The sequence below is a fragment of the Pristiophorus japonicus genome, chromosome 5 (assembly GCF_044704955.1).
Source record: "Pristiophorus japonicus isolate sPriJap1 chromosome 5, sPriJap1.hap1, whole genome shotgun sequence".
NCBI lineage: Eukaryota > Metazoa > Chordata > Chondrichthyes > Pristiophoridae > Pristiophorus > Pristiophorus japonicus.
Window position 1 is genome coordinate 191,963,755 of NC_091981.1, and position 21,836 is coordinate 191,985,590.

At 43.7% G+C, this 21,836-nt stretch overlaps 1 protein-coding gene across 1 annotated transcript in view; it reads right to left on the reverse strand.

The window, feature by feature from the left end:
* The window catches only part of LOC139263941 (adenylate cyclase type 1-like), a 513,151-nt gene that overhangs the window by 204,146 nt on the left and 287,169 nt on the right, over nucleotides 1–21,836 (reverse strand). Inside the window, exons 7-8 of the mRNA XM_070880028.1 lie at nucleotides 7,005–7,146; nucleotides 1,876–2,031 (exon numbers count right to left, since the gene is read on the reverse strand). Coding sequence (XP_070736129.1) covers nucleotides 1,876–2,031; nucleotides 7,005–7,146 — 298 coding nt within the window. The remainder of the gene's footprint in view (nucleotides 1–1,875; nucleotides 2,032–7,004; nucleotides 7,147–21,836) is intronic.

The window sequence follows — 21,836 nt, forward strand, 5'->3', positions numbered from 1 at the left end:
GTTTCTCTCTATATACTCTATCTTTCCCCTTAATATCTTGAAAACTTCAACCAGATCAGCCCTTAACCGTCTAAATTCTAGGGAATGCAACCTTAATTTGCGTAATCTCTCCTCTAATCTTAAGCCATGGAATCTTTCACAAAAATGATACTGTGGTCTGATTACAATGCCATGCCTTTTAAACCTACGTTGCAGGCAAAAATTCATTATTGATGGTGTCTCTTCATTATTTCCCCTTTATGTTCTATCATCTGCTGCCTCCCAAGAGTACATTGTACATCAGCAAGCAGCGTGGGAAGATGAAGGCAATTAGATGGCAGAATTCTCCACAGCCACTGTCACTGCCAGTCTTGCACTGTCATCCATGGGATGAGATGGGTTCTACCCGGTTTGTTATGCCCTGAAATACAGCATTTCACTGTTGCCTAGCATTCCATTTCAAGGCCTGACCAAGAAATGTCAAACTTCATTTACTGAAGACAAAAAAGTAGAATGCCAGTCAGTTTGGGCTTAGAGCTGGTGAATCTTTAGCTGGATGGGCAATGTTCTACTGTCAGCTATTGATCTGCTTTTAACTAACAACATAGCTAAGGAAAATATTTTGCTTTCTTGAAAGTAATTTTGATAAATGTTCCACGCTGTATCTTAATTGAAAACAAGTAATTGAATTTGGAAAGTTGGAATGCATTCATCTACAATGTCTATATATCACACATTCTACCACTGACATAATTTATTTAATACATGGCCCAGAAATTGCAGTTGGAAGCCTCTGTCCTGAAAAATTTCTACGAATCTACTGGGAGGTTCGGAGACTTCAGGTCCTGGGCCTCTACGCGAAGGCCTGTGTAGAGGCCCAAGTATTCCAGGGACTTAGGCGCTTCGTATGTGTCCCTGGGATCACATGGCCAGCCCAACCAATCGAAGAAGGGGTATTCCCATTCATACTTAAAAGTATGAATGGGAATACCCCCAAAATAAATTTTTAAAAAACACATATTTAAAATTAATCAAAATGGAAGTTAACAAAAATTGAATTTTTTGAAAAATAAATGTACATATTTTAAAGGGTCTAAAAATAAAATTACCTTATTTTAAATGTTTAATTTATTGAAAAACATTTATTTTTCTGTCCTTTAAAAGTCTTACACTGACCTTATGCCTGCTTTTATCAATCATAAGAATTTCACAGGCATTCACTGGGCAGAAGTTGGGCAAATAGTCTAACTCTCTGCCCGTGAAAGCCCTTTACTTCCGATGCCTGCGATCTGTCAAGAGGATTCTTGACAGATCGCATGTTCCAGGTTTAGGCGCATGCGCTTCACATGCCTGAACCCGGAACTTGCGGGGCCCCTATGGGCGCATGCGTACCTCATACATGCCTGTAGGGGCCGTGAATTCAGGGCCATTATTTTCATTCCCTAACAGATCTTTCTTACCCTCTCCTATTGCTATGATTTAAATATAAGCAACCCATTTTGATAATGTCATTATATATTTAAATATCCTAATTTGTAGCATGAGGCTATATTTAGGTTTGAATTAGTGTCTTCCTTTTGTTGATGTTAATCCACATCTGTGCAGCGGTCATTTAGGAAACAAATAACAAAGCTTCATCCATTTCATACCAGCTGGGTAGGGTGATGAGGGCAGAAATAAATAGCAGCTTTTCAATCAGCACAATGGGCATGCTGAGAGATTCTGTTTCACAAGAGCAGATAGAAGGCAATGACTTTCAAAAGAAATAAACAGGAATAGAGGAAAATAGCATTTCCTCCTTGACACATTTCCTTGTCAACCGAGGATCTCATTAGCTAAAAGCAGTCAGATTCATCAACAAAAATCAGAATAAAAGTGTTTAGATATGTTGTTTACCTTATCATCATCCTCACACGTCATCACATTGGAAAAGGGGATTTCAGCTTTGAACATCTTACGACAGTGCATGAGTTGAACAAGTAAGTAACACACTGTTTTAAATTTCATCCTCTTGGCTGGTTTTATGTCTGAAAGAATTAACCCAGGAAAAATCTGCCAAAAAATGAAAAATAAATAAATGATATTACATATTTGTAACAAGTAAAGTATTGCAGTTTTAAGACAATGTTATATGTACATTTAAATGCATTCCTTTCACCTCTGACAGCTGGGTTCAAACCTAATTCAAAGTCTCTTCTCTCTGCTGCATGTAAAGATTTACAGTTAATTCTTTAGAAGACCAAAGGAAAGTGCAAAAGGAATATTGATAAGCTAGGGTATGCTTTGGAGTATTTTGCTTTTGATAAAATGAGGAATGGTCTAAAAAGTGGCAGATGGAATTCAATATCAGTAAGTGTGCGGTGATACATTTTGGTAAAAGAAATAACAGCAGTAATTATACTCTGAATGGAAGTAAGCTGTGTGCAGTAGAAGATCATAAGATTTACTGGTACAGGTTCACAGAACATGAAAAGCAGCACCTCAGGTTCATAAGGCTGTGAAAAAAATTTATTGAATTAAGGGTTTATTGCAAGAGACAGAGCATATAAAAACCAAGAGGTAATGATGAGCTACATAAAACCTTAATAAGACCCCAGTTAGAGTAATGTGCACAGTATTGAGCTTCATATTGAAGGATATTGAGGCTTTAGTGAGAGTACAACGCAGTTTTATTAGGATACTGCCTGATTTCAAAACACAAATACCAAGAAAGACTTGAAAAGTTGGGGGCTTTTTTTGTTAGAACATCGATTAAGGGTTTATATTATAGAAGTGTTTAAAATTATGAAAGGATGAGACATGGTAGATAATAGTTGAATAGTCAAGAATGTATGAGATTAACTGTAAGATTTTGATCAGAAGGCAACAGAAATTTCTTCACACACAGAGTTGTGAGGCTGCAGAATTCATTTTCAGGATTAATGGTTGAAGCAGAAACTGTCAACATTCAAGATTAGATTGGATAAGGGGATGAAAGAAAAGGGATTGAAGGATTATGGGAACAAAGTGGGTAATTGTGAATGGAACTATTTGCTCGCATGGAAGGTAAACACCAAGACGGACTGATTGGACCAATTGACCTGTTTCCTGTTGTGACTTCTTTGTATACCTGTGCATAACTTGAGCTGTCTCAACTTATATCCTGGTGGGTACAAGCCCAAAGCACAGAACTAGCCACAAGTCAATACTAATTGACATCAAATTGGTAGACCTACTGAAAGAGTCCCTTAGGTTAGTTGGTATGCAAAATAAGAATGGCAATGTCAAATTGGTGCTGGAGGGATTGTTCTTCAGACACTTGGTGAAGATGTATTGTTAAGATAGATTAGAGGGAGCTCTACCATTTGACTAGCCCATGCTATATTTGCCTTGCGAGTGTTTGAAGATGACAACGAGGGTGTGAAAGTGGAAAGCTGTTCCAATACCTAATGCTGACATTCCTCATGAACCAGAAAAAACCCTTCCATAACCCAGCTTTGGCCCCCAGCCCTCAATAGATGGTAAAATGGTTTTTTTTGATGATGTTGTAGCATAGGCGTCAATGGATGCATTCTCGAGATTTTCTCTATTGAATTCCCTACTTGGGCTGTATCAAGAGGTTAGGTGTGCTGTGACATCTCCCAGCGGGAAGGAAAAAAATTGAAAGGGAGCATCATGTTTAAGTGGTTTAGGGTGTCTACTGGTGAATACCTGCCATGGGCATTGGCAGTAGTCTGAGGGCTGGGCTGTAACCATCCATTCTGTTGCAGGCAACAGGCCAGGTGGAAAAAGGGAAAAAATAACAATTCAAAATAAAGGGAAGCTTACCCTCGTGCAACCACAATATATATATATATTTTAATTCTGTTGAAATTTCTCACTTTGTATCTCCAGCTATTTCATTCTTATGGATTACCAAATGAGTACTCAAACCTAAAGTAAGAAATCACTGTGAATTTATTCATCACAATTGTAATGTATGCACCTGGTGTGTAGAGCTATTGCATTGTGAGTGGCTTAGCCAGTCACGTGATGTTCACAAGACTCAATAAAACCCCAGTCAGTTGGGTCTAGGTCATCCACGATGAGGCATGCAGTTGTGGGCCTAATGGACGAACTGGTAATGTGTAGTGTGATTGTTAAACCTTTGTTAATAAACCAACTAGTTCTTAATAGCAAGGTGTTGCTATGAATTCTTAAGCAAAGAACCCATGAAGCAAATACATTACAACAATAATTCTGACCCTTTGTTAATTTTTGTAATTGATTTCTGTTGATATCTACTCCCCTGTTACTTTTACTATGAGAACTCTGTGTGCATGGGATAGTTAACTCTAGTGTTGAATATCTGCATGCAAAGGTGAGATTTTGTAGTAACAATCCTATCATAGACCAGAGATCAAGGCCAGAATTTTCACATTGCAGAGCGTGCAGGTTTGGGAGCGGATCAACAGTTAAAAGCGTTAAAATTGTCAGTACGTCGGAAACCCGCTGTCATCCACGAGGGTAAGCTTCCGCTCCGCAGCCAGCATGCACCTACCCAACTCTAAGGTCAAAGTTCCAGCCCAAAAGTAAGCAAAAGTGGATTCTAAAGCTTTTCAGCTGATATTCTGTACAGATGTTTTGGAATGATATGGAATGTTGAAATAAAACTGCTGCAAAAATGAGATCTGCCTGAAGCACTAGTAACTTGTACAGTGCTGCGCCAATCACAATATTGAAGATGTATTGTGTCTTCTTCCTTGAACAGTTAGGAAAGCATTGATTTCCACAAGATGTGTGCATTGTATGTCCTTTCCTAAAAATGAGTATTGACTTGTATAATCTTCTACAGAATATAACATCCAAATATTGAGGTAGCAGTCTGCCTACTCTATTGGTAATAGCAAGCATTATCAGCAGGTGCACATATGGTAATGTTACTCCAATCAGTGGTGCCCTGTACCCGGGGATGCCACATAACTGGTAAAACTGGATCAACAACAACAACTTGCATTTAGATAGCACCTTTAATGTAGTAAAGCATCCCAAGATGCTGCAAGGAGCTTTGGCAAACATAATTTGACACTAAGCCACAGAAGGAGATATAACGACAGGTCACCAAAAGTTTGGTCAAAGAGGAAGGCATTAAGGAGCACCTTAAAGGAGGAGAGAGAGAGATAGAGAAGCGGAGAGGTTTAGGGAGGGAATTCCAGAATTTAGGGCCTAGGCAGCTGAAGGCAGCCTCTCCAATTGGCGCTAAATGAAACTGTAGGGAGGGACAGTGGACACAGGGAGGGACAGTGGACACAGGGAGGGACAGTGGACACAGGGAGTGACAGTGGACACAGGGACAGTGGACACAGTGAGGGACAATGGACAAATGAGCCTGTGTCAAATTATGCAGAAGAGTAATCTCAGTGGTGCAACAGTGAACTGCACACAGGCTGTTGTGAGATATATCTCCTATTGATGCCTAGAAGCACACAATGGCATAGAAATTGACTGCAGCAGTCAATGTGACTTTAACTGAAAGTACCATCCAGATTGCTTTGGCTGCACATTTTGTTCCAGGAGAGAGCATAAATCTGAGATTCCTTCCTGGTCAATGAGAAACCCTTCCACTGTCCCCTGCTGAAGTCTCGGTGAGTTGACATATTCTAATGCCCCAAACTCCCAGGCCTGGACCGTTATCTCATGTTGTTGCTGCTCCCATATTATTCCTTCAAATTATTCAGCATTGACAAACCCATGCTGCAGAGTTCACCAAAAATACTCCTTTAAGCAACATCCTTTGCTCTGCTCACCAGTGAATCTTTATTGGCTCCCTCCTGCGCTTGAATGTCAGATTTTAAATGGGAGAAATTAACCCATGCCGGAATAAATTAAATCCTGAGAAAATTTACATGCAGGTAGCAAACAAAAATATACTTCCAGGACTGAGCTTATCAGTCCTGGCAAAAATGTATTAATCCTCCATTAATACTAATGCACAAAATTACGACTGCTTAACAAACGTGTGTATTGGGCCTAATGCACGCACCAAATTATACTTTCTGATGAAAAATATTCCAAATGAGCACTATTTCTAGGTATATGAAAAACTGAATGAAAATCAAGGATACAAAATTGGCACTAAATCCTCTTGGAAGAAGCAGTTCAAATCTTTACCAGCTATTACACCTGACTTCAAAACCTTTCTATAGTGTGAGAATGTAACAGCATTTTAATATTACAATATAACAATGGGATTTGCACCTAAACTCCAGAAACATTTTTCCTGCACCAGGTATTATCTCAACTCTCTGTATTCTGAATTAATTTAATTTCTAGCCCTTGGTTCCGATCACTGAGAGGAGACCTTCACATTCTTTATCAAGACTTGATTAAATCCCACGTCTGAAGTGAAACGGAATAATTACACAACCTGTATTTAAAGTTTCTAACAATATTTGTTTTATTAGGTTGAATAGAATCAGGTTCCCTGTTTTTAATAACTTGCCCTGCGTGCCTCAAAGGGAACACTGGTGGCCGCTCAAAAATTGGCTCAAGAAACTTTAAATTTTTGTGATGCACTCAGGAGGAGTAGGAGTGTTGCTTCTGGACCCCCCCCAAAAAAACATGGGACCGCTGCCAGCCCATTTGAGGCCCCCCCGCCCTCACAGGGATTGTTTTCTCTTGTTCCCCCTCCCAAGACCTGACCAGGTGTCCTGCCCTCCCACAACTGGTGAATTGCCAAGGGCCACCTCCTTGCCACTTGTTACTTGTTGGCAGCATGTTAATGAGGCTCGGGCCTCAAAATGGCTTAGGCCTCACGCCGACACCAACGGGAAAGGAGAATGGCTGCTCCATTGTCTTTGTGCCTGTTTTTAGCAGAAATCAAAAATCGGCCCCCATAAATGTGCCACAGTTTAAAGGTCCAAATCAAAACTAAAGTACTAATTCATTCATTCTTGTAATTCAACACAATTCAGCAATTGGAACCTCAGTCATATCTTGACATTTCAGTTAGTATTTCCGTACGCTATAGTCTTAACTGTGAATCCAGAGATCAGTTTTTGACTCACTTTCTTTCGATGAGAGGGCACGATGAAGAAGGTTTCAATATTATGCTTTTTAAGGAAACTGTTTCTCTCGTGCCCATATCCTGCTTCAACTTCATAATCTCCATTCAGGCACTCCAAGGTGGTCTTTGTTATATGAACCTTTCTAAAACCAAAGTGAAGACATTAAACAAAAGTAACACTGCAGCCAATCACTGAATTGATTATGAACATAAACAAGCATAGGGGCCGAAATTGCCCTCCGCCCGAACCGGGAATACCTACCGATTTTCAAGTGCTCCTTCCACCCCAATGCATGAGGCGGACAATCCAGGGCAATTCAGCACTTGGGTTTTTTTTGGGGAGTGGGACGGATATGGTGTCATCAGCGGGGTGGAAGTGCGGGCAGGTCGGAATGACCGTCGGTCCAAGTGGTCAGCACGACGCGGACATGCTGTGTCATGCTAACGCATCACAATGTCCCTTCCTTTAAGTTAAAGGGGAGGGTCGCTGCAAACTTTAGTGGTAAACACTGGGTCACCATGGAGGGTTTCAGCCAGGCCAGCGGCCTGGTACCCAAGGGAGGTTGCTGGGCTGCCTGTTGGCGGCCCGACCGAACCTGTGGCCACCATTGTCAGACCGACTTGGCAGTTGGCCGATAATTAAAATAAAATGACGGCTGCAGCAGTGCGTCCTCTGCTTTAAGGGTGGACACGCCACCCAGCCACACACAGCTTCGTGCCAGAAAAAGCTGTCAGGGGGCACCGAGCGGCGACCGATCTGCTCTTGCAGGGCAATTTCCCACACGAGGGCGGAAAGGGGGTCACCACCGGTCAATAGGGGGTCAAGGGGGCGGCAATATGGGCGGAGCAGAGATGTTCTTCGCCAGGAATATCCACAAGGGCAATTTGTAAAATGGCGGCCCTCGGCGCCAACCAAGCAGTGAGTGTTTACTGACCCGGGGATGCCTCTTTGAGGTGGTCACGGCTCTTATAGAAAGGGGCAATTTCAGCCCCATAGTGTCTTCACCAGGGAGTTATGAAGGCCACTAATTATTGAGCTGAAGTAATTAGAGACTTATTGAACCTATCGGTATTTAACTCAAGCCTTTACAAAGAAACATAGAAATCTACAATGCAGATGGAAGCCATTTCGGCCCATTGGGTCCGTGCCGGCCGACAAAGAGCTGCACAGCCCTCGGCATAGCAGCCCTGAAGGTTCCATATAAACCAGTGAACAATGAACAATGGCAGAAAGGTAAAGAGCACCCAGCCGAACCAGTCCGCCCCACACAACTGCGACACCCCTTGCACCGAAACATTCTGCACTCCACCCCAGCCAATACTGGCAAAAAAGCCATTTAGAAATGTTGGATTCTGTTTAGGGAAATGTCAAAAATACTAGAAAAGCTATGGGATTGTAAACAAACATGTGAAACATTAATAAAACATGGTTTTGCTGTGTATCTGAGGGTTATTTTTAGTTTGTCAAAATTATGGATATTAGAGCTGGTAGATACAATTTACGTATAAGTGAGTTACTAATTTGTCACAATTTAGTTACATACTTATTTAGGGTGATGCACTGAAGACATTCTATAAAAAATATATTGCAATTATATATTAATTTTGGTAAAGATATAGCTACAAGTGGAAAATAAATGGCTAATTCTTGTAATCACTAATCGAATATCCGCCTCCATGCCATTTTACTCCTCCCTAGATAGTTGGCTTATGGGCCACCTTATCCTATTCCCCACTAACTATCAGCTGACCCCTCATCTGGCACACAATTCCATGGCTGACAACTGGCATTTTTTCATGGAGTGGTTGTTAATTTACTGTAAGCAAATGGGGCAATCCATTTGTATAATGTAAAATAAAAGGTGTAAAAATGTAGCTCGGGGGGAGTTATCATAAGTTACAATATTGTTTTCTCTCCACCACATGCAGACCCTTCTCCTTTCTATGCCTTTCCTCATTTTGTCTGTCCTCAGCAGACACACAAATAAGTTTGGAAATCAACACTTAGAACTGGATAGATACTGATCGAATATTCTATTAGTACTTACTACTACCGGCTCAGTCAGCTACTTATCCTCATCTCGGTTGGTCTTGATTCACCTGTAAGCTATGTCATTTAGGTAGTTCTCTAGTCCCTCTTCAGAAGGGCATCTGAAGAGATGACTCTCCACAGGGTTTCATTCAGTACTGGTAATTACATTATTTTTTGATATAGTCCTGGAGATAAGACGTTACACTTAAAATTCTTCCCCATCTCTCCATCAGGCCCCCCTTCTCCGACGCCCCCCCGCCCCCCTCCCCCGCCTACCACAACCACCATGCACACACATTCAAAATCCCCCACATTTCTGATCTTCCATTCTCATGTGGGTCACTAAGAGGCAGGGGCAAATGCAAACAGTGGAGGCAGAGAGGAAGGAGGACATATATTGGAGGGAAAGTTGACCTGAGACACTCTGGAACATTGCTCAGTGGTAGGTTACAGATTGGTCATCAACTTATTCTCCTGTCTGGGGAATCATACTGTGGAGAGGGGAGAGGGTGAGGTGAAGGGTATAGCAAAGCGTGGGGGCGTGGGTGAGGGGAGGGGAGGGGGTGGGGGAGAGAGAATGAACACATGAGGAAAGTCATCTTTTAGAAAGCACACAATCAAGTACACTTCAGTACAGTAGGCTCGAGGACATTTTCTAAACAGAATGTGTGGGTAGAAAGATTGTACAGTTCTTTTTGTGTGTAATTACACATATCTAAAATGAAAAAGTGTCACATATTCCATCATTTGATATAATGTATTCAATATTTCATATCTAATGTTTCATTACTTTATAATGTGCTACATAAACAGTAAGTTAATGAAAGAAATATTGCACCAACCACAACTCATTCACTTGTAAGTCATCCAAAACTTCCTCACTTATGAATTATTAATTCATCCACACACAAAATAAATTCTACATTTCACAAAGGTCTGTGAATTCCTGTTACCTGGAACTGCTCCTTTTCAGCATTGACAGATAATAAACAGTGGAAGTTTCTTGCCAATCACATCACTGCGCATCTCCCCCTTTCTCTGATACATCATTCTTTTACAGCTTTCAAAGACTCAACATTTGATCAGAGTTCATTTTTTTATGGCTGTTGTTTAAATGACAGCTTTTAGGCAAGAAAAGATAATTTTCAGAGGATCACAGAATCATAGAAATATACGACACAGAAGGAGGCCATGTGGCCTATCGTGTCTGAGCCGGCCGAAAAAGAGCTATTCCTCTTTCCAGCTCTTGATCCTTGTAGGGTACGACACTTCAAGTGCATATCCAAGTACTTTTTAAATGCAATGAGGGTTTAAGCCTCTACCAAACTTTCAGGCAGTGAGTTCCAGACCCCCACCACCCTCTGGGTAAAAAAAGGTCTCCTCAACTCCCCTCTAATCCTTATACAAATTACTTTAAATCACTGCCCCCTCGTATTTGATCTCTCTGCTAAGGGAAATAGATGTTTCCTCTTCAATCCATCTAAGCCCCTCATAATTTTGTACACCTCAATTAAGTCTGCCTTCAGCTGCCTCTGTCCCAAAGAAAACAACCCAGGCTATTCAATTTTACCTCATGGCTAAAATTCTCCAGTCCTGGCAACTTCCTTGTAAATCTCCTCTGAACCCTCTCTAGTGCAATCACGTCTTTCTGTAATGTGGCGACCAGAAATGTACACAGTACTCTAGCTGTGGCCTAACTAGTGTTTTATACAGTTCAAGCATAACCCCCCTGCTCTTGTATTCTATGCCTCGGCTAATAAAGGCAAGTATCCCCTATACCTTCTTAAACACCTTATCTACCTGTCCTGCTACCTTCAGGGATCTGTGGACATGTACTCCAAGGTCCCTCTGTTCCTCTACACTTCTGAGTGTCCTAACATGTATTGTGTATTCCCTTACCTGGTTTTCCCTCCCCAAATGTAATAACCTCAAACTTCTCCGGATTGAATTCCGTTCTCCACTTTTCTATCCACCTGACCAGTCCATTGATACCTTCCTGCAGTCTACAACTTTCTTCCTGACTATCAACCAAATGGCCAATTTTTGTATCATCTGCAAACTTCTTAATCATGTTTCCACATTGAAGTCTAAATCATTGATTTATACCACAAAAAGCAAGGAACCTAGTACTGAGCCCTGCGGAACCCCACAGGAACACCCTTCCAGTCACAGAACACCCAGCGACCATTACCCTTTGTGTTATGTTTAGAATAACTCCACAAGACTGTACATCATAAGCTCAAACTGTTGTGACCTTTCTCTCTTTATTGTAAATCCAGAGCGAGGAGGCAGCATGGTAGACTGCCTTTTATACCTGCTTGCCCAGGGTGTGCAGGTGGCCCTTGGGTCTCCCACAGGTGCGCCCCCTGGTGGCAAGTCTTACACATTGCTAATGTTTACATACATAACATAATTCCCCCCAAAGTCTTAGATAAAGTTATTTACAAGTTGAGGCGATCCGGGGCTCTGCATTCCCAGGTTGATCACCTGAGTTGAAGTCCTGGCATGGGTGAGTCGGTTGGATCCTTGCTGCACTGCGGTGTGGCTGGTCTAATCGGACTGTTGGGCATGGTGGGTTCATCCTCGTGGTTGACCGCGAGGTTGACTGCTGGTTGGGTGTGTGTTGGTGGATCAATTATGGTGATGTCTTCTTCAAACTGTTCTTGGTTGTCAGTGAACCACAGTTAGGTCTGATCCAAGTGCTTTCTGCACGTTTGTCCATTCAAAAGTTTGACAACAAACACTCTATTTCCCTCCTTGGCTAACACAGTGCCAGCAACCCATTTGGGACCATGAACATAATTAAGAATAAACACAGGGTCATTAACTTCAATGTCACGTGGTATAGCCACGCGATCGTGGTACACGTTATGCCGGTGACGCCAGGTTTCTACATGATCATTGAGACCCGGGTGGACAAAGGAGAGCCTGGTTTTGATTAGCAATTCTGCAGGGGGAACCCTGGTAAGCGAGTGGGGTTGCGTGCGGTAGCTGAGCAGAATCCGAGATAGCCGGGTCTGCAGGGAACCGTACGTCGTGCGTTTCAAGCTCTGCTTGATGGTTTGGACTGCCCGTTCCGCTTGACCATTGGATGGGGGCTTAAACGATGCAAACCTGACATACTTGATGCCATTGCGGATCATGAACTCGTTGAATTCCGAGCAAGTGAAGCATGGTCCATTGTCGCTAACAAGGACGTCGGGCAAACCATGGGTGGTGAACATGGCCCAGAGGCTTTCAATGGTGGCAGTGGACGTACATGACGATATTATTGTACATTCAATCCATTTAGAGTAAGCGTCCACTGCGACTAGGAACATCTTTCCTAGAAAGGGGCCAGCGAAATACACTTGTTCAACTGTGAGCAAGTGTTGCATTGGTGTACGCATGACTCCAATTCCGAATCAATGCCGGGCCACCAAACGTACGACCTGGCGATAGCCTTCATCATGACTATGCCTGGGTGGGTACTGTGAAGGTCGCGTATAAATAATTCCCTGCTTTTTTTTGGCAAAATTACACAACTCCCCCATAGGAGGCAGTCCGAATGGATGGATATTTTGTCCTTGCATCGGTGGAGCGTCTTGATTTCGTCTTGCATTTCTCCTGGGACCACCGACCAGCTCCCATTGAGGACACAGCTTTTTATTAGTGATAGCACTGGGTCCTGGCTATTCCAGGTCCTGATCTGGGGAGACGTGACAGGTGACCCCTCGCTCTCAAAAGCATCCATTACAAGGAGCAGGTCTGCGGGTTGTGCCATTTCCACCCCGGTGGTGGGCAATGGTAGCCGACTGAAGGCATCTGCACAGTTCTCTGTGCCTGATCTGTGGTGGATTACATAATCATATGCAGATAACTTTAGTGCCCATCTTTGGATGCGGGACGAAGCATTGATGTTGATACATTTGCTTTCTGAAAACAACGAAATGAGCGGCTTGCGGTCGGTTTCGAGCTCGAACTGGAGCCCAAATAGGTATTGGTGCATTTTCTTAACCCCGTATATGCATGCTAATGCTTCTTTTTCAACCATACTGTAGGCTCTTTTAGCCTTAGGGAAATTAGGGATAGTGTTAAATCCAAGGAAGAAGCATATAAATTGGCCAGAAAAAGCAGCAAACCTGAGGACTGGGAGAAATTTTGAATTCAGCAGGGGAGGACAAAGGATTTAATTAGGAGGGGGAAAATAGAGTATGAGAGGGAGCTTGCAGGGAACATAAAAACTGACTGCAAAAGCTTCTATAGATATGTGAAGATAAAAAGATTAGTGAAGACAAATGTAGGTCCCTTGCAGTCAGAATCAGGTGAATTTATAATGGGGAACAAAGAAATGGCAGACCAATTGAACAAGTACTTTGGTTTTGTCTTCACTAAGGAAGACACAAATAACCTTCCAGAAATACTAGAGGACCGAGCGTCCAGCGAGAAGGAGGAACTGAAGGAAATCCTTATTAGTCAGGAAATTGTGTTAGGGAAATTGATGGGACTCAAGGCCGATAAATCCCCTGGGCCTGATAGTTTGCATCCCAGAGTATTTAAGGAAGTGGCCCTAGAAATAGTGTTGGTCATTTTCCAACATTCTACAGACTCTGGATCAGTTCCTATGGATTGGAGGGTAGCTAATGCAACCCCACTTTTTAAAAAAGGAGGGAGAGAGAAAACAGGGAATTATACATTGGTTAGCCTGACATCGGTGGTGCGGAAAATGTTGAATCAATTATTAAAGATGCAATAGCAGCACATTTGGAAAGCAGTGACAGGATCGGTCCAAGTCAGCATGGATTTATGAAAGGGAAATCATGCTTGACAAATCTTCTAGAATTTTTTGAGGATGTAACTAGTACAGTGGACAAGGGAGAACCAGTGGATGTGGTGTATTTGGACTATCAAAAGGCTTTTGACAAGGTCGTACATAAGAGATTAGTGTGCAAAATTAAAGCACATGGTATTGGGGGTAATGTATCGATGTGGATAGAGAACTGGTTGGCAGACAGGAAGCAAAGAGTAGGAATAAACAGGTCCTTTTCAGAATGGCAGGCAGTGACTATTGGGGTACTGCAAAGTTCAGTGCTGGGACCCCAGCTATTTACAATATACATTAATGATTTAGACAAAGGAATTGAATGTAATATCTCCAAGTTTGCAGATGACATTAAGTTGGGGGGCAGTGAGCTGTGAGGAGGATGCTAAGAGGCTGCAGTGTGACTTGGACAGATTAGGTGAGTGGGCAAATGCATGGCAGATGCAGCATAATATAGATAACTGTAAGTTTATCCACTTTGGTGGCAAAAACAGGAAGGCAGAATATTATCTGAATGGTGACAGATTATGAAAAGGGGAGGTGCAACGAGACCTGGGTGTCATGGTACATCAGTCATTGAAACTTGGCATGCAGGTACAGCAGGTGGTGAAGAAGGCAAATGACATGTTGGCCTTATGGCGAGAGCATTTAAATATAGGAGCAGGGAGGTCTTACTGCAGTTGTACAGGGCCTTAGTGAGACTACACCTTGAATATTGTGTGCAGTTTTGGTCTCCTATTCTGAGGAAGGAGATTCTTGCTATTGAGGGAATACAGCGAAGGTTCACCAGACTGATTCCCGGGATGGCAGGACTGACATATGAAGAAAGACTGGATCAACTAGGCTTATATTCACTGGAATTTAGAAGAATGAGAGGGGATCTCATAGAAACATATAAAATTCTGACGGGATTGGACAGGTTAGATGCAGGAAGAATGTTCCCGATGTTGGGTTAGTCCAGAACCAGGGGTCACAGTGTAAGGGTAAGGCGAAGCCATTTAGGACCGAGATGAGGAGAAACTTCTTCACTCAGAGAATTGTGAACCTGTGGAATTCTCTACCACAGAAAGTTGTTGAGGCCAGTTTGTTAGATATATTCATAAGGGAGTTAGATATGGCCCTTACGGCTAAAGGGATCAAGGGATATGGAGAGAAAGCAGGAAAGGGGTACTAGAGTTGCAAAAGTGATCAGCCATGATCAGATTGAATGGTGGTGCAGGCTTGAAGGGCCGAATGGCCTACACCTGCACCTGCACCTATTTTCCATGTTTCTATAAGCTTCTGGACGCTTATGCAACTGGTTGCAGTTTGCCTGATCCATTGGCTTGCTGTAACACACAACCGGCCCCATACGAAGATGCATCCGTTTACACGGGTCATACAATACTAGCAACTTGTTGGAACATAGCAGCTTTCTGGCTTTGTTAAAGGCTGACTCTTGAGCTTCACCCCAAACCCAGTCGTCACCGTTGCGTAGCAATAAATGCAATAGTTCCAGCAAAATGCTCAACCCGGTAGAAAGTTACCAAAATAGTTGAGGAGTCCCAGGTACGAATGCAGCTCCATCACATTTTGTGGTCTGGGTGCATTCTTGATGGCCTCCATCTTGGAGTCCGTGGGTCTGATGCCATCTGCCGCAATCTTTCTCCCCAGAAATTTTACCTCTGCTGCCAGGAAAACACACATGGAGCGTTTCAACCTGAGTCCTACTCTGTCTAGTCACTTGAGAACCTCTTCCAGGTTGTGTAAGTGTTTGATGATGTTGCAGCCAGTGATCAAGATGTTGTCTTGGAACACTACGGTGCAGTTACAGATTTCAGTAGACTCTCCATGTTCCTCTGGAAGGTGGCCGCCACCGAACAAATCCCAAAGGGGCATCTGTGGTATATGAACAGTCTTCTAGCATTGCAAATAGATCATCTGCTTTGGGTAGTGGGTATTGGTCCTGTAACAAGACTTGGTTGATCGTTACCTTGTAGTCCCCGCAAATTCTGACCGTGCCATTACTCTTCAACAGCCTGGAACAATTGGACTGGGCCACTCGTTGAACTCGACTGGCGATATGATCCCCTCTCGTTGAAGTTTGTCCAGCTCGATCTCACTTTCTCTCGCATCATGAGTGGAACCGCTCAGGCCTTGTGATGAACGGTCATGCATCAGGGACTAGATGGATCTGCACTTTGGCGCCTGTGAAGTCCTCTGTGCGTGTTGATGCACGTCAATTTTTTCGAAGGTTCAGCCAGCTCCTGTGTCATGTAAGCAGAGGTTAGATCCAGCTTGATGAATGACTATCCCCCTGCTAGCATTGCAAACAGGTCATCTGCTTTGGGTAGTGGTACTGGTCCTGTAACGAGACTTGGTTGATCGTTACCTTATAGTCCCCGCAAATTCTGACCTTCCCATCGCTCTTCAACAACGGACCAATTGGACTAGCCCACTCGTTGAACTCGACTGGCGATACGAACCCCTCTCATTGAAGTCTGTCTAGCTCGATCTCAACTTTCTCTCGCATCATGTATGGAACCGCTCAGCCGCAGCTTGGTGTGGATCAGACTTAGTTTTGGCCTTTGTGCCTTGTTGCCCCAAAGTTTCTCAAAAGCCTTCTGGCTCATAATTGACTGACTCGTCCTCATGTCCAATTCCATGGAAACTGGAATGCCATTTAATTTGACTTTTAACATTATCAGAGGGCTTTTGGTGGTGAAAGTGTGTACTCCATACACTTCCTCTTCAGCCTCGGGTTGAGTTGCTTCTCTTACTCGTTCAGCGTGACCCGCGCCGGATCGGACATCTTCAGTCGACTCTGCCACGTGGTGAGTCGCAGCACATCTGCACATTCGTTGGAGGTGCCCCATTGTTCCACAGCCCTTGCACACGTAGTGCTTGAATCGACATTGATGGGCTTGATGGTTACCCCAGCAGCGCCACCACGGTGTTAATGGATTCACATTCATGCCCCACGGCGGACTCTGAGTCATCCTAGGTCAGTCCTCTGCGGATGTGTAAGCCCTGCCATGTACAGTTCTGCTTGTTATTTTATGTTATTTTATGCACAGTTATTTTATGCACAATACTTTCCGGTGAGTTCCGATGTTGCAATGATATCAGTTTGGTATTATCGTGCGTGGACATAAACACCTGGGCTATCTTAATGGCCTTGCTCAGATCTAGGGATTCGGCAGACAGCAGTTTGCGAAGAATGACCTCGTGGCCGATTCCAAGCATGAAAAAGTCCCGCAACACTTCCCCCAAAAATGCAGCAAATATGCACAGTCCCACAAAGTGTCTGAGGTCGGCAACATAGCTCGCCACGTCTCGGCCCTCGGAGCGGTGGTGCGTATAAAAGCGATACCTGGCCATCAAGATGCTCTCCTTCCACTTGAGGTGTTCCCGAACCAGCATGCACAACTCTTCATAAGTCTTGTCCGTTGGTTTCGTCGGTGCTAGCAGATTTTTGATGAGGCCATATACCGTGAACCCTCAAACGGTGAGGAGAATCGCCCTGCGCTTGATCGCGGTTTCTGCCTTTTCCAGTTTGTTGACTACGAAGTACTGGTCAAGATGTTCAATGAAGGCTTCCCAATCATTACCCTCAACAAATCTCTCAAGAATACCAATGGCAACCGTAACTGCGTGAAAGTTCATGATCTGTTACTCGTCGCCAATTGTTATGTTTAGAATAACTCCACAAGACTGTATATCTTAAGCTCAAACTGTTGTGACCTTTATCTCTTTATTGTAACTCCAGATTGAGGAGGCAGCATGGTAGACTGCTTTTTATACCTGCTTGCCCAGGGTGTGCAGGTGACACTTGGGTTTCTCACAAATGCGCCCCCTGGTAGCAAGTCTTACACACTGGTAATGTTTACATTCATAACACTTTGCTTCCTGTCTCTGAGTCAATTTTGGATCCAACTTGCCACTAAGCAGTGAATAAGAAAGAAAACAAATTTCAAGGATCTGGTTGTTACATTTGGCTAGCACACTGATCATTCACCTTCGAAAATTAGGTTTGTATTGAGCTGAGGCTGTTGGAATGATAGTCTCCTTTCTTTGCTGGATTAGGGATCTTCCATAAAAAGAGTTTAGCCCGTTTCACCCAGTTCCAAGTGGGTGTAGGCATGTGCATATACAACTGTTAAATGTGGAACAAACGTCACTAATTTGGTAATGTTACTCAAAGAGGGATTGAGCATTGCTGGTGTGGTAATTGGAAATGCTGGTAGAATGGGAGATTGTCACATGGGGGCCGAAACTGCCCCTTTCCTTAAGGCTTGTTGCCACCGGAAATCGACAGGCACGCTGCGGAGTGCAATGGCCGCCGATTTTTCAATTAATGGCCACCATTATCAAAAGTCCGCTCATGCGGTATCCCAGCGGTGACCTGCTCCCCCTCCCCCACCGCTCCACTGCTGCCGAGCCATCCTAAGTGCGTCATCAGAGTGCGCACCGCTGATGTCCTCCCCCCACCGACGACGAAATTCCGCGGTGAAAATCTTCCTCCCACCGGGCGGTGCCAAAACCTGCTTTTTTGAAATGGTGCAGTGAGGTTGTGGCCTTCTGAAATGGTGGTGTGGCTCCCATTAAAAGGGAGGACACACTGCTGCTGCCGCCATCTTTTTTTTGTCATCCGACAATTATGCCCCCGAGTTCAGCCTGCGCACCAACAAATAGCCTGGCCCCCACTCCTGGCCAAAACCCTCCCTGGTAGTCCAGTGGACCGAACTTTTAAAATCGCACAGGCTCTCCACTTTAAGTGAAGGGGAGAGCCGTGGTGACGCGGTGCCGTGATGACATCAGCGTTATGCTGATGACTGAGAGCGGTGGACACTATACCTCTCCCAACTTCCACCCCTCTAGAGTGCTCACCGCCGGACTACCGCCCCCATCAGAAGCGAATTCTGGTCCGCCTGAAAAACAAAGCCAAAGAGCGGAATTTCTCTCAAGAGGCCACCTCAACCATCGCGGCGGTAAAAACACTAGAACGGGGTGCATGCACCCCGTTTCCAGCGGTGGGCAATTTCGGCCCCATGGAGTGAAAGTTAAGACACATTGTTAGGACAGAGTTTACACTAATTTATTCTTGATCCGAATCATGCTATTGCTGACCAACCATTGATGGACTCACATATTAAAAATGGGAAAATATTCCTTTCCCCACAATGATGGAAAAAAATCTAGCTTCATCCTTCATGCTTGTAATGTGTGCACCTGTGAATATGCTCTCAGGTTTGTCGAACTGCTGCAAAAAACCCAAAAAAACACAAAAAAACCCCCCCAAAAAACCAAGAAAACGCATTTGAAAACTGTTTGTGGTGTCTCCCCGCCCCCGCCCCCCCTTTAATAAGGGGGCACTTGATTTAATTATTTTTTTGTTTTGCAACAAAATAGTTGGAGAATTGTTGACTCTATGCGGAGGGGAGCGGATAGGTCGGCAGGCCTCCTCGTAGGACTGCTCCTGGGCATGGCCAAGGGTGCCATCAGCCGGTCCAGGCAGCGGGCGGTCGAGGGGGTCGTTCAGCCTGACTGCCTGCCTTTCTTCTGTGGTTACATCCGAGCCAGGGTGTCCCTGGTGATGGAGCACGCGGTGTCCACCGGTACGCTCGCGGCCTTCCGCGAGAGGTGGGTGCCGGAGGGACTGGAGTGCATCATCACCCCCGGCAACCAAATTTTAATTTGATTTTATATGTTTTAAAGTTTAATTTGTTCTATTACTGGGTTTTAGTGTCCCCCAACCCTTTTAGCCAGGGGGCACTTGTATAATTTGTGCTTTTAGTGCCCCCCCACCCCAAAAGAAAAAATAAAACAAAACAAAAAAAAGCAAAGGGGCACTTGTTTGAAAATTTTTGGAGCGTCCCCCCTCCTTTAATCAGGGGCACTTGATTTACTTGTCTTCAACTAAAATAGTTGTAGAGCTGTTGACCCTGTGTGGAGGGAAGCGGGCAGGTCAGAAGGCCTCCTCCTAGGGCTGCTCCTGGGCATGGCCAAGGGGCCCATCAGCCAGTCCAGGCAGTGGGCAGTCGAGGTGGTCGTTCAGCCCGACTGCCTGTCTCTCTTCCGTGGTTATACCCAAGTTGTCCCTGGAGATGGAGCACGCGGTGTCCACCGGTATGCTCATGGCCTTCCGCAAGAGGTGGGGGCCGGAGGGACTGGAGTGCATCATCACCCCGGCAACCAAATTTTAATTTGAACCATGTTATGTCTAAAGTTTAATTTATTTAAGATTGTCGGTTTTAGTGCCCCCCTGCCCCCCTTTAATCGGGGGGGCACTTAATTTAATGATTTATTGTTTTACAGGTGCAACTAAAATAGTTGTAGAGCTGTTGAAAGTTTAAAGTTTAATTTGTTTAAATTGTTGGTTTTAGTGCCCCTTTAATAAGGGGGCATTTGATTTACATTCGATTTACAGATGCAATGAAAATAATGTAGAGCTGTTGAGTTGAGAGTGGCTTACCCAGTCACGTGATGTTGACAAGACACGTGACAGCCTTCTAGACTCAACATCGAGTTCGATAATTTCAGAGCATAACCGCTGCCCATCTTTGGCTCCCTTGTGCCACCCCACCCCCCCACCCCACCCCCACCCCACCCCATCCATTTTTTTTCTCCTTAGCTGCAATGGCAGCTGGTCATTTTGTCGCCATCCACACCCTATCTTGATTAATTTTTTTTTAACTCCTGGCATTACCATTTCAATTCAGCCGATCATCCCTTTTGTCTCTCTAATCTCTCCTGCCTTCCACCCTATCATAGACCTTCCCTTTTGTTTTTTTTCCCCCTCCCCCTTTCAGTGCTCCTTAAGAATGTGTTCTTTTTGAACATTCGCCAGTTCTGACGAAGGGTCGTCGACCCGAAACGTTAACTCTGCTTTTTTCTCTACAGATGCTGCCTGACTCGTTGAGATTTCCAGCATTTTCTGGTTTTATTTAAAACCTCAGCCAGTTGGGTTCAGGAGATCCACGATGATGCAGGTGGTTGTGAGCCTGATGGACGAACTGGTAATGTGTAGTGTGATTGTTAAACCTTTGCTAATAAACCAACTAGTTCTTATTAGCAATTTGTTGCTATGAATTCTTAAGCAAAGAACCCATGAAGCAAATACATTATGGGCCGAAAAGTCCGGCCTCGCTGGGTGCGTACGAAGTCTTCACACACCTGCCAAGGCCTTGCAAATGTTGGTTCTCAGCGTACAATGCGCATGCGCCAAAAACGGACTTTTCCAATCTCAAAATTTTTTTTGACTGATCCAATGCATCCTCGCAGGAAGGACATTCGCGAGGCAGAGATTGGACTATTTTCCCAACTCTTGCCCAGCGAATGTCCTTCAAACTCTTATGCCTGGTAAAAGCAGGCATATTGCTTACTTTTACCAGCGTAAGAGTTTTTAAGCGTAGAAAAATTAAATTTAATCACTTATTTTTACATTAAAAACCCTGTCCATTAAGGTAAGTTTACCTTTAACCCAATTAAAACACAATAAAAATAATGACAAAAAAATAATTTTTTTCTAAAACATTTAATGAAATTCAATTTCAATTAATTTTAAGTGTGTGAGGTGTTTTTTTATTTATTGTGCGATGTTTCTTGTTTTAGTGGGGGTATTCTCATTGATAGTAATGGGAGCTCGTAAAAACAGAGTTCCCATTATTATCAATGAGAATACTGCAGAGTGATTGGTGGTCCAGGCCCATGTGATTTCAGCATGCACATCCAGATCTGGAAGACATGTTCCCGTACACTGCACAGCAAATGAAGGCCTCCGACCGGAATCCTACATTCCCCTGGGACCACCAGGTATTTTCATAGATTTTTTTCGGATTGGAGGCATTCATCCGAAGGAAGCCTCCAACCTACAATGCTAAAATAAATAAACTTTTGTACTGGTTCTACATTTCTCCTTTGTTTATACTTTGTAAAGCAGGAATTAATAGGAATATCTGTTTTTATAAATCTCTTCATAATAGATTTGTCACATATTGACAGAAATAGATAAATAATCT